The following is a 27,915-nucleotide window of genomic DNA, read 5'->3' as shown; positions in this document are numbered from 1 at the left end:
GGATATTGTCAATAATGCTGCTATAAACACTGGGGTCCATGTGCCCCTTTGAATCAGTATTTTTGTATCTTTTGGGTAAATACCTGGTAGTGCATAGGGTATTTCTATTTTCAACTTTTTGAGGAACCTCCATACTGTTTTCCAGAGTGGCTATACCAGTTTGCATTCCTACCAAAACTAAGTATATTTTGAACATAAATAAATGTAATATTAAGAAATAACATTGTTCTTCTGATATTTTTTCTGATACTTGTTTGCACACTGCCTAATTAGCAATGTTTAGTAAAATTGTAATTAGTCATTAGCACAACTTAAGAATGTTTCTAATAAGTACTTTAGGTTACATATGAATTTGGTAGTCTCTAAATAATGCCAGATGTTCCAAATGTTCAAACAAATGTTATTCCTTTGTGAGTCAGAGTAATTTATTTATTTTTTTTTAATAGTTTATTGTCAAATTAGTTTCCACATAACACTCAGTGCTCATCCCCACAAGTGTCCTCCTCCATGCCCATCCCCCCCTCCCCCCACATCCATCAGTCCTCAGTTTTTGTCAGCATTCAAGAGTCTCTCATGGTTTGCTTCTCTCCCTTTCCCCCACCATTTCCGCCCTTCTTCTCCCCCTTGTTCCTCCGTCAAGTTCCTCCTAATCCTCCTATACGTGCAAACATATGATATTTGTCCTTCTCTGCCTGACTTATTTCGCTCAGCATAACACCCTCAAGGTCCATCCATGTTGCTACACATGGCCAGATTTCATTGTTTCTCATTGCCATGTAGTATTCCATGGTATAGATAAACCACATCTTCTTGATCCATTCATCTGTTGATGGACACTTAGGCTCTTTCCATGTTTTAGCTATTGTGGAGAGTGCTGCTATGAACATTGGGGTACATGTGCTCCTATGCATCAGCATTTCTGTATCCCTTGGGTAAATTCCTAGCAGTGCTATTGCTGGGTCCTAGGGGAGTTCTATTGTTAGTTTCCTGAGGAACCTCCACACTGTTTTCCAGAGGGGCTGTACCAGTTTACATTCCCACCAACAGTGTAGGAGGGTGCCCGTTTCTCCACATCCTCGCCAGCATCTAGAGTTCTCTGATTTGCTCATTTTAGCCACTCTGAGTCAGAGTAATTTATGTTAAATAGAATTTTTATAGCACATAAGAAATGTAATTAAGAGTATAGTCTTAGTAGGTTAGCTTTCAGGGAATTATATAACAGAAGGAAAACATATAAAGCTGGAATTTTGTCTACTTCAGTGTTTTAGAAAATCTTTTAGTTTGTGACAGAAACAAAGCTTAACAGAGAAACAAAAGTAATTACCTCTTTCCAACAAAATCATTAGTGCAAATTTGGGAGTAATAAATACATGGGACAGAAACAAAAGTAAAATATTAGCCACCTCTGAAGTCAACAATTCTAATAAAAAATGTACTAATAACTCAAATTGCAAGTGACTTCTAAATAAACAGGAAGGTAGAGGAGCTATTCAAACTTAATGGAGAAACCAAATAAATGGTAATATGTAAATGAAATGAATTTATGGAGTGATTTGTACCTGATCAGAACTTCAGTCCCATGACATAGGAGTATTCCATGAAATGAAAATGATCTCAAGCTTTTAGAACTAAAAACTATTATATTCACCCAGTGTGGGGGAGGGGGTTATGGTGTAGTACCCCCAGGATAGAACTGTCTCTATTGTGGAACAGGATTAATCAGACAAGTTTATTCCAATAACATTAATTATTCAAGGTTTGTAACTGACTTGACTTGCTCTGATTCCATGGACTCTGTATTAATTTGCTAGTACTGCCAAAATAAATACCACAGACTGGGTGGCTTACACAACAGAAATTTTATTTCCTCAGTCTGGAGGCTAGAAGGCCATGATTAAGGTGTTCAAGATTGGTTTCATTCTTGAGGCCTCTCTCCTTGGCTTGTAGATGGACATTTTGTCCCTTTGTCATTACATGGTCTTCCCTCAGGGTCTTTATCTCCTTTTTATTTTTAATGTTCATTTATTTTGGGAGAGAGAGAAAAAAAAGAGAGAATGTGTGGGAGAGGTGCAGAAAGAGAGAGAGAGAATCCCAATGTGGGGCTTCTTTTTAGGAGCTATGAGCTCATGCATTACCTGAGCCTAAATCAAGAGTTAGAGGTTTAACCAACTGAGCCACCCACGTACCCCTTTATCTCTTCTTCTTTTAAGGACACCAGTTATCCTTGGATTAGGGCCCACTCATATGACCTCATTTTACCTCAATTAACTCTTTAAAGGCCCTATGAATTAATATGAATTTTACGGGGATTTAATTCATTCCATAACAGATCCCAGCATACTTTGGGTTATAATTTGAATTCTTTTTTAAAATTTTTAATGTTTTTTAAAATTTATTTCTGAGACAGAGAACAGCATGAGCAGGGGAGGGTCAGAAAGAGGGAGACACAGAATCTGAAACAGGCTCCAGGGTCTGAGCTAGCTGTCAGCACAGAGCTCGACGTGGGACTCGAACGCACCAGCCGTGAGATCGCTGTGATATCGTGACCTGAACCAAAGTGGGACGCTTATCCGACTGGGCCACCCAGACACCCATGAATTCTTATAAAGAACAAATTAAAGAATAGAATATGCTTAGTTAAAGCAATACTGGTATTCTTACCTATAGGCCATTGATTTCTCACAGAAATGATAAATGACTATTCTGATTTAATGAATCTGTCCCTAGGAGTTGTGTTCACTCTCAAGAGCTCTCAACCGATCTGGATTTTGAGCCTGCAGGGCCCTGTGCCTGACGTTGTCAAAATATTTATGTCATGTCGCATTTTCCATCTGAAAAATCCACCACCAAGGTTAATTTGCCAGCCTGGGTTATTAAGAGCCTGACTTAAACACACAATAAACATTTGCCTGCTGCCACTTTATTAGGGGGCACTCTCTCTGGGAAGCAAGTGAGGAAAAGATAGAAACTGAGGCAGGCAAATCTAAGTGTTACGTGACCTGGCCATAGCTTTGAAACAAATGCAATTAATTGCTCCATCTTTTATGATGTTTTCATGGGGGCCTAAAGCATTGTTGCATTATCTAGGGGAAAGGAAGGGAGAATCTATCCACCAGCTCCCTCTTGTGCTGCATGTCTTCGGTCAAAGATCACTCTTCACGTAGGGTTGCCAGATTTAACAAGAAGAAAGTCCCATGCAATTGTAATAGAATTAAATTTAAAAAATCATTGTTTGTCTGCATTTCAAATTTGACTGCGTGTCCTGTATTTTATTTGGCAACCCTGCTCTCAAGACATTACCGCCCATGCATTTCCTGGCAGCTGTCAGGGAAGCCAGAGCTTCCACAGGTCCTTTGCAAAAGCACCAAGGTTCGTTTCTCCTCAATACAGCAGTGTGCCGATGGTGGTGGCCAGGAGGCAAGGCAGGAGGTAGAGACAGTCATGGAAAGGGATGTGGGCAGGAGGACGCAGGAACAGGTGCATGCGTGTGGGTGATAGATAACATAATTTTCTCTAAAGACGAGTCAGCTTTCATTATCTCATTAGTCTCTGCAGAACCATACCATATTAGACACTGGGATTACAGTGGTGAATAAGATTAAAATTTCTGCTTACATAATACAGTTCAACTATTATGTTTAGTCCTGGTTTAAAGATACTTCATGAACACTAGTGAAATGAAATAATTTTTTTAAGTTTGTTAGGGTAATCTCTACATTCCATGTGGGGCTTGAACCCCAAACACCAAGATCAAGAGTTGCATGCTTTTTGACTGAGCCAGCCAGGTGCCCCTGAAATAATTTTTAAAATACCACCTTAGATGGATATCTTCCTAAATTACTACTTTGGCAAAAACAAACAAACAAAACCTCCAAAAGCCCAAAACTATTATATGTATTGCTTTCTAGATACCTCTAGAAAGAAATAGGTAGTAGCCTTCATCAAATACGGGAAATATTATTCAGTAAGAAAGAAAAATCCACTTGTATGTAACACTTCAAAAAAGAAGTTAAAAACACACATTAAATACTATTTTTTATTTAGATGCTCATAAGGCAGCTCTATGAGAATGATATAAAAACATGGCATGTAATTAGATAGCAGTATTTTGGAGATTACAGAATTTTAGCAAATACCTATTACACAGTTATAAAGAAGACAATATTTTCCAAGCAGATACAAAATATCTAATGAAAGATCAAAGGCAAGAAAATGAGTATCATTAATTAACAATGGAACGTCAATTCCAATGTGTATTGCACATTATCCTTGAAAAACTTTTATTTATTTTTAATTTTTTTTCATTTATTTTTGACAGAGAGAGCGTGAGTGCGAGCTAGGGAGGGGCAGAGAGAGAAGAAGACACAGAATCTGAAGCAGGCTCCAGGCTCTGAGCTGTAAGCACAAAGCCCGACTTGGGGCTCGAACTCACAAACTGTGAGATCATGACCTGGGCTGAAGTCGGACACTTAACCGACTGAGCCACCCAGACGTCCCCTTGAAAAACTGTTAAGGATAAGAATTATTGCAGTCTATCTAGTTCATTCAAACAGTGTTAAATAGAATCATGACAAAGAACAGAAGACCAGAATGGATTAGTTGTGACTTCATATAAAGAAACCCAAATACACAGTGAGTTAAATATAGGCAGAGGGAGTTGAATAGAAGTAGTCAAGATCTTCTTAGTTTCTAATAGGTCTTCCTTAGGGTGTGGTCTTGGTCCTCTTAGACATTTGCCATTAAGGCAGCAAGATGGAGGAGTAAGGTAAAGAACACATGCTGCTTTTCTTTGAAGACACTTCCAGGAAGTCAATCATACATGCCCCTACATCTCTGACCAACTGTCGGTCTCATTGTACACTGAACAGCCAGGGCAGTTGAGTAATGTGATGGGCAGCAGCTCTTAAAGAAGTAGGGTAACCAGACATTCGGAGACAACTTCCGGTCCCTGTGTAGGCTGGATGTCTGCAAAGCTATGAAAGGCTTTCAAGGAAATTCTTAAGAGAATTAAGATTGAAGTTGACAATTTGAAAAATCATACAAAAGCACCTGTTTTAGTGATTCAATTTAGCCTATCCAGCCACAGGAAGAGTTCTATATGTATAGTCTGCTCTAATTGTGAATGACTGCACGATGGAAAGCCAGTGATTTATAAAGAATCTCAGTATATTTGTGTGTCAGGCTGAACTAAATACGGTTTTTGGTATCATATGGACAGAATCTCTGAATATTAGCACTTTATAATTTTCTTGCATTAAAAAAACTGAAGAACCCATTTATTCCTGTAAAATCCACTGTTCAAAGGTAAGAACAGACTGTGTTTCCACTAAAATCAATACAGGTTCATTTAGAACACTTACATAGATAGAATATCCACCAAAATTTTTTTACTGACTTATGAACAATTGAGGGTAGAGCATCTCATTTTCATGATAACACATCACAAATAGAAATATTAACACTGGACAGAGGCATGAGCACATGTAGCAACGGTTTAGGCAAGAATTCACAACAAAATAATCTCAACACCACATATGAGGCTGTTTGAATACTTATTTCAAAACAGATTCTATAAGCTGACACAGGCTCAGTGTTTATAATATTCCTAAAGAAATACTTAATGAGTTACATTTATGGTACTTTATTTAAAATATCACATAAGAAACATTATATTTCACAAATAAATCTCTATTTGGGGGCAAAACTCTTTGTACAGAATTTATTATGAAATAGTTTAATGACAAAAGGCAATTAAAAAGAATTAAAATTTTATCATATTATGTAAGAGATAATACAAAAATCAGATGATATTCTTGAAGCCCTTTTACAAGTAATTTTCATAATTTGAAAGTATGAATATATCTTAAATTGCTATTATCAAATTAATGTTAAAAGTAAAATTCCTTAATCAAGTCAAGATTATGCTAATTTACAAGAAATTAATCAGGTAGTTTAAAACAGAGCTCACTAGCCAAACCTGTATGTAGCACAAAATAATTATCTCAGATAAATACCTATAAATATAATTTCTTCATACTTTAAAATATTTTAAAATGTAAATAAAAATCTCTACATGTAGATAATCTGGGCTAAATTTCCATATAGGCTTTGAAAAATATATGTTAGAATGAATATATTCTTATTTAAACATGATTTTAAATATTCTTCATAGAGGAGACATATGAAATCTGCACATAAAAGCTAAGTAGCATGATTCAGCCCATGATTACTTCCCTCTTAGGAAAAAAGTTACTTAGTTTTTTGCATAGGATTAAGACTGGGTATATTTTCTACATTCTTATAATTTTCTCAGGGGCACTTCTCAAAATACAAACCCCCACTACTTTCAAGTTCCCACAACTTTCTCACATCTAGCAAGAGCAGAATTCAGTTCTACTTCTAAGGCCAGAGTAATGATTTAATTAAAAAAAAAAAAGTGATTATGAGAAATAATGATTAAGAAAAGTTATCAGATAGAAAATGGTAAAATAAAACAATTAAAAGTCAATTAAATAAATTAAAAGTCAATATTTTTGTAGTGTTAGATTTTTAAACATTTAAAATTATAAGGCATATATTACATTTAATCTAAAACTTCAAAATTATTTCATTTTTGTAGTACTAAAAAGAAGAATTTATTATTTGAAACAAAAGTTACATTCTATATACATTTTCGTAAAGTTTGTTTTTTCACATTTTCAAAGGCCCTATTTATCTGTAATAGTGTTATATTATTGGCTACTTAATATATACATGCAGCAGTATAATTCAGTAGTAATCTAGCTTTTACAAATGTTTTGTTGGGTTTTCACATTAAATGGTGAAAGCAATGGTCTCGAGAGAGTGAAACTTGAGGAACAAATTGAAAATATGCAATTGAAAATATGCTATTAATTTCACTAGTGTGCTACAACAGTGTATGGGTGTTTCCCTTTAAAAGTTATCACCCAAGGTTAATTCCTACTAAAAACTAGCAAGAAAGTGATTATCAAGAGGGGAAAAAAAAATTAACTGAGCTCTCCCTTTTTAAAATTTTAAGAAGTACTAAAATTCACCAAGAAGTTCTCTTGATTCTCACCAGAGAATCATGAGTGATTTACCAAATTGACAGTATGCAGTAGAGGGAATGAGCCAATGAAGGGAAAGGTAGCCTCCACTAAATAAAAGTCCTTTTAGTTTAGCAGCTGCATTCAGTAGTACCTTAGTGGGTAAGTTTGGAAACGTTGTAATTTCAGGATATATAATTACATAATGCATATAATTGTATCTTATCCGAAATTTTCTATTTTAGTAAGGAACAAATGAAAAAAATATAGAGCATTCTAATCAAAGTTTGAACAAAATGCAATTTTAATGTGGAATGTCAGCACTGAAAAATTTTATGAATAATTTGTATGATTATATATCTCTAGAGTAGATTTATAATTAACCACTTTCCTTAATATCCTTCATGTCTTGCAAATTGCTCCCTCATGAATGGTTGAGGAGGCAGGAGGACTTCTCAGAAGAGAAAAAAGAGATGACCAACTCTACAGGGACTTTTTAAGATTCTGCAGGTCCTTAGCCATTTGTTAAAACTGCTATAGTCCTACCCTGCTTGAGCCCTTCACTGCATAGAGAGTCCTATGGACTGCTATGGGTCTCCAGGGTGATGTCCCAGGCAAGATCCTCTTGCAAGGTGAGGAACTGTATAGATTATCCCACAGGCAATAATCAATTTATGACTGTAATATTTTCATGTATCTTTGATACCCACAACACATTGTGAAGAATGTCAATGCCTTTACTGACAAAAGAGGAAGCATCTAGATTGGTGTAATGATGGTAATGCATTAGGATGGAGCAGGGGCCATTATCCTAGTGGTTAAAACCATAGCTTCAGAAATAGGACTGCCTGAATATCAAATGCTGGCTTTGGCTCTTACAACTATGTGACAGTGGGCAAACTGCTTTTCTATCCTTCTGTTTTCTCATGTAAAATGAGGATAATAACAACCTCTGTCATGGGGTTGTTGTAAATATTAAATGGGATAATACAAGTAAAATGCTTAGTGCCTGGCATGTTATAATCCCTCAGTGAACATCAGTAAAATCGTATACCAGAGAGAGTGGTGATTGGCTAATGTACAACAACACAGATCAGCTGACAAACAAACCCTTGTGTATAAACTTAATACTCTCCCTGTCACTAGAAACAACTGTAAGATTCCCAGGATTGGTACTATATTAGAAAAATCAGTTTTGGAAGCCAAATATCAGGGTCTTCTCCCAAACCAACATTAATATGCAAATGAAACTACTCTGTAACAAGATAAGGAATGAAATCTTCCATGAGGTACATATTATCAGTATGTATTTCATGTCTCTGTTGCATTTCAAATATGTCAGATTCAATTTGTTTTTTTAATTTGTGTTTCTTCACAAAGCATACTAGTTTATATAATTAATTACATTCTTCAAACCCTATCTTATGAGAAAAATATAGGAATGTTATCATTCACCCTTACCTAGATGCTAATGTCACATGTCCTTTCTTGAAGTTAATGAATGATTATGCATTTCTATTTCTTAAGCTGGATGACAATTAAAAACTTAGGTAAGCTTCAGAAAAAAAAGTACATCCATTAAATTTTATTAAAACTTAAAATTCTGCTGGTTTGTAGTTTTTTTTTTTAACATTAGGTCATATCTATATAATTCACCATAAATATTTTTGCCTAATTATGCAATATAGTTTGTTAAAATAACAAGAGTGTTATGGTTGTGCAAAACAAAACATACAAGTTAACTATAAAATTAATATTGCCAAAATATGACCTCTGTGAAAATTAATTTCAAGAAAGTTCTGCCACTAAATTGATTTAGATCTTACTGGAAGCATTTCAGCCCATGTCAGTCTGATAGTGCACTTGCAAATGAACATAAACAAAGTCATAAAAATAATGGCATGAGCAGAATTCTACATGGCATCAACGAGCACCATTTATCATCACATTACTGTAACCCTCTCTGGTGAGAGATGAGGAACTGTTCCTCCAATACCTTCCTCCAGAAATTGGCTCTTTTCCCAACCTTTTTTAATTCTCTTTAGCTTTTGGCTTATGCACGGAAGGAGTAAAATGACCTTACCCAGAATTACAATTGAGGGCAAAACAAGAGCAAGAACAAAGTTTGGTGGTGTATAAAACCTGTAGTACTCTTCTTCAAAAGCTTGTTTCCATCCATAAATCAAAACATGGAAAGTACTTATGAGCAGAGCAACGTATCCAAGTGTAGACTTGGGTAGAGGAAGAAGAAAAAGAAACAAATAAGAAAGAGGTTACTCAAATTCATAAATTAATCTATCCAGCTACACCATGTTTATAGTGTGCTAAAACTATTTTATCTTAAATTATTGAGCTACTCTTTGTTCTCTCTTGAATTAAAGAATTTTAATATCTTCATATATTTATTTATGTATTTGCAAATCTTACACCAAAAAGGCCATACTGCATACAGCATAATACTGTGATTATTTTAGTATATCAAGAACTTTCTCCTCATGTCTTTAAATATGAAAATATGACCCTATTGTTTTGTAATACTGCATTCAATGGATGTGTTACAATTTACTTAACCATTCCTTTTTTGTTTATTCATTTACTTTGTTTCCAACAGATCATTTACTCTGTTTCTAACTTTCCTAAACTATAAGCCCTTCTCTGTATTTTGGTTTATTTTCTTATACCTTATTTCTAATAGTGGGATTAGTGGTCAGAACATCTGGGTTTTCCTTAATGATACTGATAAAAACTGCAAAACTCTTTATGAAGGTTATCCACATTTCCACCAGTTGTATTAAAAAATAGTGTGTGGGAGTGTGTATGCGGGCACACGTGAATGCTGAAATGCATTTTCATGCGTATACACTCTGCCCACACCCTGCCTCACACACACACACACACACACACACACACACACACACACATATGTATACATATATATACTAGTTGAAGGTAAACATGAAAAATATTGTAGTATTAGTGTATAATATGAATAGCATTTCAAACATGTGGCTTTATTGACCACATTATATGAAATGATTAAGAGTAGTTAATAATAAGTTAATATAAACTTCTGTTACGTAGTTTATGGGCAAAAATCTAAAAGGTCAGCATTCTGGGTTCCCTAAATTATTATGTTTGATTGCTTACTTTGACAAAATGGTCTATGTAACACTACATCAGTATAATGATGTAATGTCTAACTTCACTGGGAAAGGCTCAACTCTCTAGCAGAAAATTGTCCTGTTTCTCACAGTTACTCATCTCAATTTAATGATAATTTGCATCTGTCTAACACCTTTTATCAGACGGCCTTCTATCTCTTTTCAGGTGTGATTAAGCTAACAGTAGGAGAAGTTTTCATATTTTCTTGCCTTCAAAAAGAAAAAATGAATTTTGACAGGGATATGCCCTTAACTTGAATGAGTTCTTTAGATGAATTGGGGGGAAAAACTTAAGCAAATAGGCAAAAACAAAACAAAATTCAGTGTACTATCCAATGGCAGCTGTCCACATTTTGTGCTATAAACCATTTGGAAACAACCAGTCCTGACTTTGTGATAATATAGGTAGGGTCTAAATTTGAATTACGTATTTTAAAAATAGGCAAATTTATTAAATAACTATTACTGGAGAAGGTGAATGTTTAATTTATTAAAGAACACAGTGCTATTTTGAAACCCCTTTATATATACTCCTATACACATCTATACAACTCATATACTAAATACATATACTAACAAGATTCATAAGGCTAGTTGCTTATCATAATCCAGCAGCCCAGTTACCTGATTTGCCATTGCTTGTGTTTGTGTGTATACACATATATTTCAGTATTCAGACTGACCTTCTCCCCACCTGAATTCAAATTAATGAGATTTTTCTAGAAAGATCAAGGCGACTCAAAATATAAAATATTCTTCACTCATTGGTCTAATAACAAAGTGACTTTTGGCACTAAACTTGACCTAAGCTTACCCATCCCCACTTCCGTTTTTTTTCTTTTTAAAATAACCTTAACCTGTAACATAGTAGGCATTGCTATCAAAGTCTTTTAGTAGAATCCTCTACTGGTCTTCTACTTACTAAACCAAAATGGTCCTAAGCTGGCTTCCAGCAATTTTCATTTCTTGAGCTAGATGTATAAATGCAGCCCCAAAGGCACTCTTTTATAAGAAGCATATTTAAAATTAAACTGTACTTAACACTTAAATTCTATGCCGCCCAATCCCTCAACCCACATACCTGAATAAAACTGAATTCCCTCCAGTTTAAAGCATTGCTCACTGACGGGATAGAGGTGACTGCCAGGAGAGAGAGTAAGCCAAGGCTCATTATGCCAAAGGAGATATACATTTCAATTCTCCAAACTTCTTCCTCGTTCCAAGCGTTCTCAATATTTGCATGAACCTAATGAGAGCAAATGTGAATTTCCTTTATTTGGCAGAACATTAACTGATTCAGCACACTTCACTCTTGGCATGAGAATACATCATATATGGACATATAGAAGTTGCATTATTTCAATTTAACAGGCTATGATGGAGAACCTATTAGAGGATGCTATTGTTCCAGGTGTGGGGAAAAGGAGTTAAAATAAAAGGAGGACTAAGGCTCTCTCTTTCCATGCATCCTCATGAGGGGGTGGGTAAATCTGCCATCTGCATTATAATTCACCACCATTACTGGTCTGGAGTCCCAAAACCATGAATGCCAATTGGTTGGTTCCAAGGTGACATAAAAAATGTACTGGCAGTTAACTTAGTTTTGAGGGATTTTTCCAAGTTGGTTTAAACTTGGTTGAATATTTTGGATACATTCTGGCCTTAGAATTCAGGAAGAGAATTTCTAAATCATGTCTGTATCTTCCTCATTCACATGAATATTTATATGTTAATTTATCTCTTTTTCTTAACTTCTTCAGGAAGCTGAGATTTCCATATGGATAAAATCATACCAAATGCAAATATTTATTCTCTTGAATTGCCTCATTGATAATACTTTTCCAACTGCCCAATTGCCTCACTCCAAATGTGTTTCCCTTACATTGATAATGCATATATAATCAAGTCAGACTTGATTAACTCTGAATGTGTGGTATTTAGAATTGTCTATTTACTTAAATAAAAGGTTTATTTACATGTAAACATGTAAACAGAGTATAAATCAAGGGTTGGACTCCTTGGGCTAAAGCTTTGGTTTAAATAAGATCTGTTCATGGATAACAGATTTTAACTTAATCAGATTAACTTTGTCCAGTTCCAGTTAACCAAAGAAACTTAAAAAAAGGAAAAGCTGGGGCGCCTGGATGGCTTAGTCGGTTAAGCGTCCGACTTTCACTTAGGTCATGATCTCGCGGTTCGTGGGTTCGAGCCCCACGTTGGGCTCTGTGCTATCAGCTCAGAGCCTGGAGCCTGTTTCGGAGTCTGTGACTCCTTCTCTCTCTGACCCTCTCCTGCTCACGCTCTCTCTCTCTCCTAGAAATAAATAAAACATTAAAAAAAATTAAAAAAAAAAAAAGGAAAAGCTAGTTCTGAGCATGAGATCCCTGGAACAATCATACCAACATCCCAAAGAAAGCCACAGAGCTTCTCTGTGGAGAAAGGCTTGTTTGATACCCTGTTTGATATCTCTACAATATAGAACAACAACATATCTCAACATACCTCAGTAGACCAGAGCTTACAACCTGAATCTACCTGGCCCCCTGGTTCATTCATTCATCCCACAAATACACTTTGGGAGAGCCTTACTATGTGCTAGGCACATTTCTAGGCATTAGGCATCTATCAGTGCACAAAATGGACAAAAGTCCCTCCTCTCATGAACTTATGTTCTGATAAGAGGAGCCAGTAAATACAAACAAGGAAAACATAAAGTGTATTAGGTGGTGGTAAATGCTACTGAAAAAGGTGAAGGTAGGGCAGAGAAGGAGGGACTGGTAGGGGGAAGGGGAGTATAGAGGTTGAATCAGAAGCTCGTAGCCAAATTTAAAAGGGTGTTCAGGCTCAGCCTCTGTGAGGAGGTGAGGTCTGAGCAAACAACTTACCAGTGAGGGAGCAGATACTAAAGCCTTAGTATTCAGTTAGGGGAAGGGGTATTTTTACAGAGACCATGGCTTCAAGAACATCAAGTTACTTAATTGTTTTCAAATTATTTTAGGTTGAAATTACTGTTTTCAAATTATTTTAGGCCTAAGTATCTAGTGCTACATAGTTGGATCATGACGCCTTGGTTCCTTATAAAATGCAAAAGCTCACCTTTGTTTTGGTAACAGTGTCCTTGGCTGTCAAAGGTAAATGCTACATAACATAGCTTCAGTGAAACCCTTTACATTACTTTTGCTCAATGGGAATTACTGAGGAAAAGCATACTAGGCTCCATCACCAAGCTCCTCCCATGAAGCTTTCCCTGAGATTTTCTTGAAGAGCTAAGTGCTACAGAGGTTCACCTGAGGAACTAAAGCTTCAGCTGGGTATCTTTCCTGATTCTTTGATATCAAAAACCTTATATATGTATAAGGTCTGATCTTGGCTCCCTATTCTGTTTCCCTATTTGGTTCGTTAACTGTTCTCACTAGTTCTAATTTTTTCACATATGTTGCCTTATCGTTTCATGGAACATGACCAATCATAAAACATTAAAATAACTAAATGTTTAATGCTGAAATCACTGCAATGATAACATTAAAAAATGAAAGAATTAAATCCTTTATTTCTGTTCTTACTCTTCAAAGAAAGGTACAGTAGCAGCTTTTATCCTAAATAATTTTGGATCAGCCACATAAATTCTTAGCCAGAAACTGTATGAAGAACAATTCTTTCCCTTCTCTAAATAGACCAAAGTTTCTATTACAAGGTTTGTAAAAGTTCACACTATTTTAAATCTTACATTTTACACATGATACTGATAAGATATTTTACTAGCATCCAGTAGATAACAAAGCACATTCCATACCTGCTGATAAGCCATGTTGAGAAATAAGTATCTCTCTGACCTTCTCATTGGTAAGCAGAGGCTGTAGGCAACATGGACCGAAGCGAAGAAAAAACTTAGTAATCCAAGCTGTTTTCTACACTGTAACCAAGTCTCCAACCAAGGTGGAAATTTCCTATATTTGGTGCCATAATAAAGCTGATATGCAGCTGCCAGGAGACCTGCTAGGTATACCAGGGACAGCAAAGTAATGGCAACTATGGGCAAGGTTTTATTGACAATCTCAATAGGAATCTTGTAAAAGTCACTCTGCTGGTTTCTAGCATACGGGTGTATCACATCTCTGACAAAAGAATAAAGGAAGAAAAATGTGGCGAGGCTTATGGCTACTACCACTGGCCCTCTCCAGAGAGTAAATAGTCGCAGGGGCAAATTTTCAATCTCCCTGGCTGATGATAATGATCCCAAATCAACAGGAATGAAATTCAGCTGACGGGCAAGTTCAATAACCTGTTGTCGAGCTTGAATATTGTTGCTGCATATGTAGACCTGCGGCAAAAACAAAAGACTCATCATTACTATTGTTTATAAAAATGGTGACAGTGATGATCACATGCTCCACTTCACCCATGGAACGTCACTTGTGAGGACCTTGAGGGATGCAAAAAGTTTAAGGAGGTAAAGGATTTATTAACTTATTTGTCTATTTATTAATAGGTTAAAACTGTCACGGAAACAACAAAGTCCTTGCTACTTGTGATGACATGAAACTAAAATGCAGAAAAATCCTGCTGGAGCTTGGGATTGGCAAGTCCTCATGGGAGGAAAGAAAGGTTTCTAAACCACGTGGTCCAGTAGTGGTGGCAAGATAAGGTCTAGGTGGAGTTTGGGCTGCTGGCCTCCCCTGCCCTGCCTACTCCACCTCTCACGTGCACAGGGGTCAGGGTGGGGTTGGCTTCCTGGACTTTCAAGGACAACATTCAGTTCTAGGACTGTAGTGATTCTGTCTAGTAGAGGGATTACAAGTACTGTCCTTTATAGATAGTCAGCAAGGGAGAAGATGGGAATGGACTCTGGGTAGTTGAATTTGCAATTAAAATCTCTAACTTCTGTCACAATGCCGTACGTACTATTTATAAATTTTATCTTTGGCTTAGAAACAGATTCACCAAGTATCTGAAGGACCATGAGTTTCAAATTATTATTATTATATTACTTCATTGGTCAGAACATGAAATTCTTTCATCTGTTAACAGTGATACTGTACCTGTGTAGGGAAAAAATGGTATTATAAGGCTTAGTTAACTTAAATAGTAAAGCAACTGCCATTTTCTAAGACTAAGATGTTACCTCTACGTAATACAATGAAGTGATGGCGGGGGCGCGGGGTGAGGGTGGACTTTCAAACTACCCAAACCTCTTAGATATATTACTGTAATTGAGAATTCAACGAGTATTTGTTGAGCACAATTAACTGCTGAAGTGAGCCACTATAATTTATGGGTAGGTCATCTTACTCAGTGCTAGAAAAATATTGCTATAAAATCTCTTGTGTATGTTTGGGGAAAACAATTCCCAAATATATCCCTGAAGATGTTTATATAAGGTCTGTGGACAGACCACACTGAAATATTTGCATGCTAAAATTTGCATTATGCTAATAATGTAGAGTTCTTTCAATTATTAATTTTACCTAACATTAGCCAGATGAGTAACAAAAGTCTATACTATTATACAAATGTTCACGAATTTCTAAAATGGAATGGGGAAGAATATATATTCCAAAGAAACAGGAAAAGCGTCCTAAATTAATTTATTACAGTTTTGACAATGATAACCTTTTTTTAATTTTTTGTTAAAAAACTCTAAAGTAATAAAATTTAATTATAGATATAACCTATAAACTATAACATTTATTTAAATTTAAACATTTATTTAATTTATAAACCTAAACATATAAATCTGACATAATAAAGGAAGAGGGCCAAGAAATACAAATTAAACGAGTTCTGTAACTCACTTTAAATTTAATTACCTGGTCCATAGTTTTGTTATTGTTGTTAATGAATTAAAATTATCACGGGGTGCCTGGGTGGCTCAGTCAGTTAAACGTCGGACTCTTGGTTTCGTCTCAGGTCATGATCTCACAGTTTGTGAAAATTCAAACCCCACAGTGGGCGCTGTGCCTTCAGCACAGCTGTGGATTCTCACCCCCTCTCTCTCTGCCCCTTCCCTGCTTGCTTTCTCTGTCTCTCTCTCAAAATAAATAAATGAACAAATTTAAATTTGTTTGGTATGTATCCATTCCTAAACTTTGATGGATACACAAAAGAAAAAAGGATTTAGAAATAGCCTTTGGAAAGTTGGAAAGTATATAACCTTTTACTAGTCTTCCAAATCAAAGACTTGAAAGTGAATGGTTATCATGACTGAATATGCTGCATGCAGGGATACAATACTTGAACTTATCTTCTAAGGCATTTAATCTAAGGCATAAACTGTCTTTATGGACGAAAATAATAAAAGTCTTTTACCCTCACGCTTAATTATGATGCATGACTACACTTTTAAAAGATTTTTAAGGTATACTATTTTACATGTTTACTTCTAAAAGCTAATTCCATATAGGCATGGATGGAGGTCCCCATCTGCTTTATTCTCAAGTTGAACTAGACAGAACCCATATACTTAAAAAGAACCTAAGAAATCCAATCTGCCTCTCCACACAGATTAAAATCTACACTTTAAATAAAATGAGCTGCACTATTTTACATTCTATGAATAATCTATGTAAAGTAAAAAGGTACTTCTAAAGAATTCTTCTTCAGGATCATATTAAGTAATGTTTCGTAAGCAGATGATACTGTTAACCAAATAGCTGCCAGGAACGAGGAGGGAGGAAGAGAGTTTGGGAGGCAGAGGAAGAAGAAAGACATGTTTGTTATTGTTTGTTTTTGTGGAAGCCAGGTGAGACTCAATGCAATGTGTCCCGTTATTCGTCAGCCAACTTTGCCTTTCCCTGACTTAGCTGGTGACAGGAAAGTCCAAGTAATTTCCTCAGCTTTCCACATTATTTTATAGGGGTAGAAATAAACCCTTACAAGATCAGGACATGAATTTTCAGCTGCTCCTCTATAGTTTTCAAAATGATAATCCTTGCAAAGTGTCAGAATTTGGTTTGTAAAAGTATGACATTTGTTTAACCACTTAAATACAAAATATCAGATAAATAACAATAAAATTAGGGATTAGCAGGTACAAACTTCCAGTTTTAGAATAAGTCAGTCATGGAGATGAAAGTACAGATAGGAATATAGGCAATAGTATTGTAATAATGTATGGTGACAGATGGTGACTGCACTTCTCGTGGTGAGGACTGAGTAATGTACTGAATTGTCAAATCACCATGTTGTACACCTGAAACTAATAGAACAGTCTATGCCAACTATACTTCAATAATTTAAAAAAAAAGAAAAGAAAATTTTTAAAAATAAAAAAAAAATACATACCTGCCGGCTGGCATCCTTAGGTCCTAACTGAAGTGCCCAAGCCGAGACAACATTAAAGCCTTTGACAATCAGGGAATCCGGGAATAATGAAGCCAAATATTCAGCGTTGGATTCTGGGTATTGATTTATCCTCATGTTATTGCTCACATCAATCAGGATTTTACCCACAAGCAGATGTCTCAGGTCCCACAGGGAGGTATAATGTTCTCTATGTATGGCAATAAATATTATATTTGTTTTTGTCAGAGCATCTTCATGGTGAGTGACATCTACCACGTGAGGAAAAAATTCGGAAGCAAACTTAGGGTTTCTACTTCCTATAACCACATGATAGCCACATCTAATAAGCCGAATCGTCAGGGATTTGGCAAAATCCCCACTTCCAATGACACCCACGGTGACCTTCCTTGCATCTTTGATACCATTTATGCCATTAGGCAAAAAAGTTTCACTAAGGTTCTTAGGGCTTCCCATCATCGAGATGGATTCCATGATACAGGCTCTTTGAAGATCACCAGAGATATCCTAGGGGAGAGAAAATAAAATCTTCATCAATTACCCATTACCAAACATTCATGCACTTCTAGGCAGTAAAACAATACTACCTCTCATTTCTAGAGGTAAAATATTTTGGCAGGCTGTATAAAATGGGGAACCCAGGAAGACACAGTTTGTAAGCTAAAAAAGGATGTCAGAGTAGAAAAATGAACTGTCACAAAGTTGATATGCTAGAGTGGGGCTTCTAAAATTTTAATGGATACATTAATCACCGAAGAATCTTGTTAAAAATGCAGATTCTGGTTCAGTAGGTCGGGAGTGAGGCCCAAGATTCTCCATTTCTAGCAAGGTGATACCGATGCTGCTGGTCTGCCGACCCCTAATTGAGCAGCAGGCACCACAGCACGAAAGAAACGAAACTGAAGTTTTCACCTAAACTTTTCAAAAAACACAGTTCTAACCAGTGTGATTCGCCAGCACTGTAGCACATCAGAGGCAGCTGGTCAGAAATGCCACTAGAGGTGGAGGGGACCGTGCTGGCATGTGACATCTCACATGACAACGGAAGACAGAAAAGCAACAAAAAGCAAAGAACTATTTGAACTAAAACTGGCTAGGATCATTTAGGATGGAGTCAATCAATTATCCTATATACCTCCATAGCTAATGAATGACTTTATTCTTAAATGAGAGATAAATCAGCTAATAAAAACTGCGTCCCTGCATTTAAATAAGAGTTAAAGAAAAACAGGCTTTAAAATATAACAAAGGATTAATTAAATACCACAGACTTCTATCATTCACCCTATATCCTATACTCTACTGAGAGACAGCTTCCCAATGAAAACAGGGTTAGTAATGTGTTTACAGTCTTAAATTACACAATACTTATGAAATCTTTTTCTTCCCTTTTGTCTGGCTTCACAGAATAGGATGCAGTTTATTTTCCCTGAAGAAGTTTGTCAAATTCTTTTTTACTTAAGTAACATCTGAAATGGTGACATTTGTAATAACTTGCACAAGAAGACATCAGATTGGCATGAATCAGTGTCATTGCTGGATCTGAACAAAAAACACTCTTCCATTCCATCCCCATTGCACAATGTCTTTTACGCTTACAGCAGACGTAAGCACCACAGAGGATTTAATGGATTTTATAGGAACAGGTAGAATGCTTCAAAAAACATGTTTTTAGGGTTTTAACTAGATAACATTTGAAATTTAGATGAGAGCCAGAAAACTCAACTTTTTACCCTAGAAATGGATCACAGTGACTTCAAAATATCTGTAAGTTAATCTTCAGAAAAACAATAATACTGCCTAATACTCATATAACATTTTCTGTGTCCGGACTAACATTTTCTAGGTGCTTCTTTATTTACCAACTGAACTCCACAAGAACTCTGTGAGATAGGTGCTAATACTATTGTGCCCATTTTGAGAAGGAGGAACCAGACATGCAGTAGATAATTAATTTGTCCAAGGTGAAAGGTGAGAAAGTCAGAGAGCCATGATTAGAACCCATGCAGTCCAACTAAGGCATGTTGTCACTTTGGTGCATGTCAAAAATTTAAGAAAGGGCTTTTTTTTTGGGTGGGGGGGACGGCGACGTGGAACAGTTATGGTTGTGCCCAACCAAAGAGAAGTACATTCTCCTTCTCTGGCCATGGTTTGCTCCTCAGCATTAGCTAGTGATCTTAATGTCTAACTCAGATCCTGGGAAGGGAGAAAACTCACAATTTTTGAATCTATTTTTGAATCTATGTTTCCTTTCACACTTTTCAAGATAAAAGGGGGTGGTAATTATCTGCTTCCCATGCACTCAGAAGGCCAGGCAGAGGTCAGAGGCACCAGAGTAATACAAAACATCAACATCCTCTTGGAGACATCATGAGCTATCTTGGGAATCAAAAGCAGTTAAAGAAACAGATGTAATTAAATCAATGTTTATTTCATTCAACAATCCAAGGTGAACTGGCCAGCTTGCCCCTAATGATATATGTTACCTAATGGGGAAAAGAGTTATTAGACTCACACACAGGAGCCCAAGTGTTCTGTCTCCTAGTCCTGAGTTCTTCTGAGTAGAGACTGTGGCATCTCCTAAATATGAGGACTGCCCCACTAGTCTGACCTGAGGTTTGCGGACTCTGCTTGGTGCTATGGGAGTGGTAAAGGATCCCAGCACTTGAGCAAGTGAAGAGGGAGAATTCCTATCTCAGAGCTGCTTCTTCCCACAAGGGAGAACGGCCTGCTAGAGCAGTGGTTCTGTTTTAGAGATTGCGCACTGAAATGACCTGAGGAGCTTTCAAACTCAGTTGATAGCTAGTCACCTCCACCACTCCACCCAGATTTTTGTTTAATAGGTCGAGTCCAGCTTGGCCATTAGTTTTTTTGTTTTGTTTTGTTTTGTTTTTTTTGGAGATCAAGTGTTTTAATTAATATGCAGCCACACTTGAAAACAACTCTACTAAAAGATTCAGGATTGAAGCTAATACTTAATTTGGTATTTGGAAAGAACAAATGTGGCTTTATGCTCATTTTTACACTGTTGTTTGTAATAAAATAATGAAAAGTAACACTAGCAAGAGAGTAACAGTTGCCCTCCAGAGCAGGAAGCTGAGGAAATGCATGCTTTCCTTTCCCCTCTCCTTCCCAAGCAGGAGCAGAATCAGGAGGTCCACTCACTATTTTGCAATTTCCCTTTTTCCACTTTCTGGAAAGGGCAGCACTGCTCTTTAAACTGTGTCATCCCACAGCCTAGCATACTTGGTTCCTGTTGTTTCATGACATTCAACACTCAGAATGGTCCAGTGATGGTATCTTTTCTTTCTGTCCCAATAAGGGACTTCTCAGCTCTCCAGGCATCAGGAGTTCTGCTGATTGAAGCAGATGTGAGTTTCCAAGTGCACAGACTTGCTCTAGAATAATGTCTATCAAACTTTAATGTGACTATGATCACCTGAGATCTTGTTAAAATGCACGAGGACTAGCTTCAGGCTCAAAATTCTGTGTTTCTCCCAAGCTCCTAGTTGATGCCCCAGTCCTCATGGCCATACTTTGATTGATTAGCCAGATCCTAGAGTCTCTACTTTCTCAGATCAAAGAATTGAGAAAACTATGACATTTATGGAAAGTTTTGTTTATGTGGTGTTGAGGAGAAAAGACAGACTTAGGCCTCTGAAATCACCGTTTTCGGAGTCTCAGTCCTTTGTTAAATGGAAAACAAAGAGGTTGTACTTGACTCCTATAATCCAATACTAAAATCCTTTTGTTTCCAAGTCTTAAGGCTCTATAATAATAGTAATATCACTACTTTATTATTTCACACTGTGCCACTTCAACTTTATGAGCTTGATTTAAGAGATGTAAGTAGCACATGGGTTCCTTGAAATTTCAAGGTCAGTTTTTTCTTGAATGGCCATTCAACGTGCTGTTTGCATTTAATACTTGAAGTGTATTTACCATCAAGGTAAAATAATTGAATTACACTCAGCTATGTGGCCCTCCTAAGCGGTTCCTTGACATTTCCTTGACATTCCTGAGGCAGCTGAGGGCTGACATCAGATATCTTGATGACATTCACAACTTGATGATTTAGATATGCTACCAAGAAAAGGTAATCCCCCAGGGCCATGACCATGGTGGCTTGTTTCTATCAGTTATCATCACAATGAATCTCTGCCTCCACCCCACTCATTTTCTGGCATCCTCAAGCACTATCTCTGAGCCTTCCAATAATCTTAGTCAGATATTCACAGTGATAATTCTAGACAGCAGAAAAAACGGATACATTGACCCAGTTTTCTCATTCTCCGTTGACCTCCTGGTTTCTCTTTACCCATCCTACATTCCATAGGGTATAATTATTGTCACTTGCTTAAAAAGATTAACTCTTGTTAAGGACTAAATGTTTGTGTCCCACTCCCCCCACTGCCACTGGCCCAAATTCTTATAGTGAAATGCTAACAATGAGAAGGTTATCAGTAGGTCTGGATTTTATAAGGTGATTAGGTCATAAGGGTAGAAACCTCTTGAATGGAATTAGTGCCCTTACAAAATACACGTCAGAGAACTCTTCTCTCCTTCTGCCATATGAGGACAGCAAGAAGATGACAGTCTATGAACCAGGAAGTGGAACCTGAATTGGTTCTGTTAATAGGAATGCAATAAATAATCTTGGGGCACCTGGGTGGTTCAGTCGGTTAAGCCTCCAACTCTTGATCTCAGCTCAGGTCTCAATCTCAAGTTCATGAGTTCAAGCCCTGTGTTGGGCTCCACGCTGGGAATGGAGACTACACTAAAAAATGCAATAATAATCTTTGTTGAATGTATCAAAAAAAAAAAGTGAGGACCAGGGGTGCCTAGGTGGCTCAGTCGGTTAATCATCCAACTTCGGCTCAGGTCATGATCTCAGGGCTTGTGAGTTTGAGTCCTGCACCAGGCTCTGTGCTGACAGCTCAAAGCCTGGAGCCTGCTTCAGATACTTTCTCCCTCTCTCTCTCTGCCCCTCCCCCACTCGCAGTCTGCTTCTCTTGTCTCTCAAAAATGAATAAGCATTAAAAGAAAAAGAAATGTGAGGACCATAAGAGATGTAAGAAGTCCTTCTCTTTGCTGATCAAGACATGGTAGCCCAAAGTGGTAAGTGGTATGTCAATGTCATGGTTATGGGCTGAGCACAGAGTAAACATCCTCATGCTGATTGTCCTGATTGTGTCCTTAACTGAAACTGCAGTCCTAGTCTTTCAAACTTCTGGTGTACCCTCTTTCTCACCTTACTTATTATCCTTTCTTTTAAAATGTGGTTGCCTGGGGCGCCTGGGTGGCTTAGTCAGTTAAGCGTCCGACTTTGGCTTAGGTCATGATCTCGCGGTTCGTGGGTTCGAGCCCCGCGTCGGGCTCTGTGCTGACAGCCAGCTCAGAGCCTGGAGCCTGTTTCAGTCTGTGACTCCCTCTCTCTGTGACCCTCCCCTGTTCACGCTGCCTCTCTCTCTCTCTCTCTCTCCTAGAAATAAAAAAATAAATAAATTAAAAAAAAATAAATAAAATGTGGTTGCCTTTGTGCTTTTTCAGTATTAAAATATAATTATGCTCATTCATTACAAGTATTATTTTCCATGTCTCCAGTAAAATAAAATTGAATTCAGTTTTTCATTCCTTTTTTGTACTCAATTTATCATTGTTTATAGTATCTCAACCTCTTACACCCTCCAAAAGACTGACTAGCTAAGAGAAAGAAATTGCAAGCCATTTCTAAATAACCTGAAAAATATCTAGGGTGGGTATTTTTCTTCTGTAAATAGCTTTTAATCTATGAAATAACAGAGGGGGAGATGCTGAGTAAAAAACCAAAAAACAAAAACACTCCCTGAAAGAAAAAAACACCGGGAGATCAACACAACAAAGAAATAATAAATGTGGGAAGAGTGTGTATGGGTGGGGTCGGGTGAGATGGGGTGGAGGACGTGGTTTGGAGAGAATTTTAAGGGTTCCCAGTAGTGAAGCTGTTACCAGGACCCAATCTAATCAGTCTTGAGGGTGGGGGGAAGAAGCAAGAGTTCAAATTTTACTTCTCCCAATTTCATCCTCAGTGATGAGTGATAATTAACCATGGCTCGGAATAAGCTTTTCCATCTAAAAAATGAACTGCCTGAGGAGTAAAAACTGACACTAATCCTTCTCCAAGGAGTGGGGAAGATAATAAACGGAAATCTCTGGACAAAATTCTCTTTATCTCTCTGCTCTATTTTAAGGGCAAGATTTTTAGGGCATAATTTTCAACAAGTTTTGGCTGAGGCTGAACGAACACCGGGCTCAAAGACAATTTAGGACACTCCCAAGAAGAAGCCAATTACCTCCTAACACATAATGGCCTAAACACCCCATGGATGCATAATTGGCTAATAAACAAAATGACTACTAGAAATACTTTTTCGCAACGCAGCGCCGCATGATATTCAGTGAGATGCGCTGCATGAACCCAAAGTGACAGGTCGACGATCAGCAAGGATAAGGTAACCTGCCCGTCCTTTCCCTTTGGGGCGCATCCTACCTGGGACGAGGTCTCGCCTGGCCTCCTTTCTCCTGGGCTCAACCTCAAGACTTTCTGGGAGCTCGTGGAAGACCAAGAGGAGTAGAGGGCGGAATCGGCGGAACAGACACCCTTTTCTACCCTTCCCACTCCCGCCCTCGAGGTGCCAGGAGATCAGGACGGATGCCCGCAGAGGGCGCGGAATCCGGGGAGGACGGACGCAGCGCGTGGCGCCGACTGCATCTTGACCGTCAACTCCGGCCGCCGCCGCCACCTGGTCTCGCGCTCCCACCCAACCCGCTCACCTCTGCGCCTCCCGCGCCGGGCAGGGACGAGCCTGGCAGCTCTAGCGGACGCTGCGCCGACTCCTCAGGGGATCGTCCCCGTTCTAGGGCCTAGAGAGCGCGCCTCCGACCGGCGGCTGCAGGGTGGCTGCCGCGGCAGTCGCGTTCCGGCGGCTTCCCCGCCTCCCGGAGCTGGATCGCGTATTGCCGGAGAGGAGGAGCACGCGGGAGGCGCGCGGAGGCCCGCCTCGCAGTGACGCGCCGCCAGGGGCTGCGCGTGGGGAGGGCGTCGAGCGCCGAGCGGGCCCGGAGCGCGGACTGGAGGGCCCAGCGGGCGGACGTGTGGAGCCGGGCGGCGCCTGGGGAAGCCGGAGAGCTCCGAGGGCTCAAGAGAGGGCGAGGAGAGCGCTGAGGAGGGCACAGAGGGCGCGCCGAGCTGGGCAAGCGGTGCCGCGGGCACCCCGGCTGCCTCGCTCCGGTTTTGAGTATCCCCAGGACTGGGAGCTGCTGAGTACCCGCCTCTCGCCTGCGGCCCCCACCCCGCCCTCATTCTCCGCAAGACTCCCCCCTCGATTCCTTTTGAAGCAGCTCTAGAAAAAAATCAAGCACACTTTTCTACTCCACTGCTTTTGTGCTGCGTAGTCGCCTTTCCACTCTAGACTTTGCTTTGTATTATGCGTGCACTACCCCCTCCCCGTTCCTTCTCCCATACTCTCCGTTCCTGACAAGTCTCCAAGAAACTGCGCTTTATTTCCTCTACGTGTTCTTTCCCTCCCCTCTACCCACCCAAACCGTCTTTTGTCTGGATTGTGTCCCTGTAATTAATGTTCAGAAATGTCCTTTCATGAACCATATTTAAAGACTCCCTCAGATGGACGGATCCTCACAGCCTGAGAACTGCAAATTAGTCTGTTGACTTTGACCTTCACTGGAGCTGGAGCCGAGTTATTCTGGAGGTGGGGAACCCGGTTAGACTGAGAGTCAGAAGAACTGTATTCCTGGGAAAACCACTGAACTCTTGGGGCCTCAAAAGCCTTGAATACCCAGGGTCCACTTTTGGCTTTGGGATTCTGTAAATTTTCTCCCTGCAGATTACCTAGTCAGGACTCCTTTATCTTTTACAAGAGATCTTTATTTTCACAATTAAAATCAATTTGGGGAAATTCTCAAATTTGGGTAACTTTTTTTCATACGTTAAGTCAATTCTCATTTCAGCAAATGAAGTTTAAAAATTATCTCTCTTGGTGGTTTATTAACCAGGAAAAAAAAAAACACACCAAGAAAGGGGTCTCCTATCGATCATTGGACAACTGCACTTTCCCCTCTGTAGTCCATTCACGGATTAACCTTTGCAAATGTTGGTTTGGAAATACATTCGGTGTTTGACTTGACATTTGCCCTGTCCCCTAACGCCAAATATTATAAAGGCTTAAAGTTTAGGCATAAGCTAAGCTTTTAGTGATGTTGAGGTATTGACAGCTGGTGAAATTCTTTGCATTTTGGTAACTGGAAAAAAAGAGTTACATTTTATACCAGTTTTTATTATTTTGCTTCAATACTACCTTCAAGTAATGAAATTAGCATTTTTTGGCACTCTGGAGAACAAGGGGAAGAAATTCATGAATCTTAGTGGTTAATTAAAAAGTGTGCAGCTTTATCATGTCTTTTTAGAAAAACCAATAGCATTATAAACTTTCACAAAAGGTTATTTTAAAATAAAGCATTTTCTAACTATCCTAAAATTATGAATTACTGTACAAAACATGTAGGTAAACCATATATTTAACTTATTTATTAATTTATTATTACCATTAATTATTTATCTTTAAAGATTTTATTTATTTTTTTATGTGAGAAAATTTTCTTCTCATTTATTTTTATTTTTTTNCAATAGTTCATTTTTGCTCTTGATTCCCTTGCCTTTGGGGATGTGTTAAGTAATCTCTACACTCAACCTGGGGCTTGAACTCACAACTCCAAGATCAAGAGTCATATGCGCTACCAACTAGACCAGCCAGGTACCCCTAAGCCATATTATTTTAAATATTTTTAAAAGCTATCTTCACATTGGACTATCCCCCTCCCACCAAAAAGTCAAATTTATGCAAAATCACTTAAAAGAGTCAGTCAATAATTTGCACCTACCAGAAGAAATATCTGCTTTTCATATTTGAACTATTAAATATCCCTGATGGAAAATCTTGCATTGCCAGTTGTGTCCCCCAAGATTGTTGGCATTGATGCAAAGCATGATTCCTTTCAGCTCATTCCAGGGTAACCAAAATTTTTACTACTGTTTTTCAGTTGGAGTTTTAGAGTATATAAAAATTATTTTGCAAGGTTTTTCCAGGTCATGATGTGCTCTCTGAGAAATCTCTACAGTCCCCTGAAGTAGTAATTGATTCCTCTGAAGTGCAGCTATAATTTTATTAAATGGATCTCTAGTGGCCTAGAGGTGTTAACACAAGATTTTCTTTGAAGTTAGTGTACAATTGAGTAACTTTAGAATGGTAGTTCTCAAGGTGTGTAATCACTGACTAGCTCTTCACGATGCTCTGTCAATAATTCATTCAAAAATATTTATTGAGCCCCTACTATGTCCCCTGGGTGGCGCGCTAGAAACAGGGGTGAAGAACACAGATACTTATCTGTCCTATTAGAATTTATAGGGGCGCCTGGGTGGCTTAGTCGGTTAAGCGTCTGACTCTCGCTTAGGTCATGATCTCGTGGTTCGTGGGTTCGAGCCCCGCGTCGGGCTCTGTGCTGACTGCCAGCTCAGAGCCTGGAGCCTGTTTCAGTCTGTGACTGCCTCTCTCTGGCCCTCCCCTGCTCACACTGTCTCTCTCTCTCTTTCCTAGAAATAAATAAAAAAAAAAATTAAAAAAAAGAATTTATAGTTTGGTGGGGAAGCTAAATTAGTAAACAAATGCAAATAAGATTTATACAGATTGCTTTATGCAAGTAAAGTAATATAAATCATGATGAAAACAACAGACTTTGAGATAAATAATAAAAAGAACTTTTACTTTTCGTGATTCACAATGCATATTAATGGATTAGAGGTTCAGAATTTCTACTGTAAAGACATTTGCTTAATCTATTTTCAACAAATTCCCAAATTTATTTTGAGCACTGAAACTTTGTGAGGAATGCTTATTTATAAAATAGAACCATTTTTTTTGTGAAACTGCTTTTTTGAAACCAAAGGATCCAACAAACATACATTTATTTGTCAATGCACATTCATATATTTTAATAGATTTGTAAATATACATACCATCTATTTAAAACAGATTTAGTTTGAAGACAAAATTACATGGAAACATAAGTACATTCGTATATTTCAATAGATTTTTAAGAATAAGTATATTTTTATGGATATTGTCTGAAGAAAAAGTGACAAAAATATTTATAAATCTATTAAAGTATACAAATATGCATCTGTATTAAACAGGTATTTTGTAGAACATATTTCCATATATAAACATAGTCTAGATATAATTCTTAAGCACTTTATAGTTCATTATATTGCACAGCACTCTAAAAGGGGCTTGATCCCACCCCCCATGACCCTAGCAGAAATCAAGAGTTGGACACACAACCAGGTGACCCTGGGA

At 37.9% G+C, this 27,915-nt stretch overlaps 1 protein-coding gene across 2 annotated transcripts; it reads right to left on the bottom strand.

The window, feature by feature from the left end:
* Positions 1–6,417: 6,417 nt before the first annotated feature.
* On the bottom strand, positions 6,418–24,473 carry STEAP2 (STEAP2 metalloreductase). 2 transcript variants are annotated; one of them, XM_077766830.1, is made up of 5 exons: positions 24,320–24,473; positions 17,489–18,013; positions 14,001–14,528; positions 11,289–11,453; positions 6,418–9,277 (listed from the first exon to the last, which is right to left on the bottom strand). In XM_077766830.1, exons 2-5 carry the CDS (start codon positions 17,978–17,980, stop codon positions 8,990–8,992), a joined length of 1,473 nt encoding a protein of 490 aa, XP_077622956.1. In that variant the 5' UTR covers positions 17,981–18,013; positions 24,320–24,473; the 3' UTR covers positions 6,418–8,989. The 2 variants fall into 2 exon arrangements, with proteins under 2 accessions (XP_077622956.1, XP_077622957.1); XM_077766831.1 differs by lacking the exon at positions 24,320–24,473 and adding an exon at positions 24,036–24,108.
* Positions 24,474–27,915: the final 3,442 nt, after the last annotated feature.

The sequence above is a fragment of the Crocuta crocuta genome, unplaced genomic scaffold (genome assembly GCF_008692635.1).
Source record: "Crocuta crocuta isolate KB4526 unplaced genomic scaffold, BGI_CrCroc_1.0 scaffold165, whole genome shotgun sequence".
In the NCBI taxonomy this organism is placed as follows: domain Eukaryota; kingdom Metazoa; phylum Chordata; class Mammalia; order Carnivora; family Hyaenidae; genus Crocuta; species Crocuta crocuta.
This window is presented reverse-complemented; position numbering and strand designations above follow the sequence as displayed.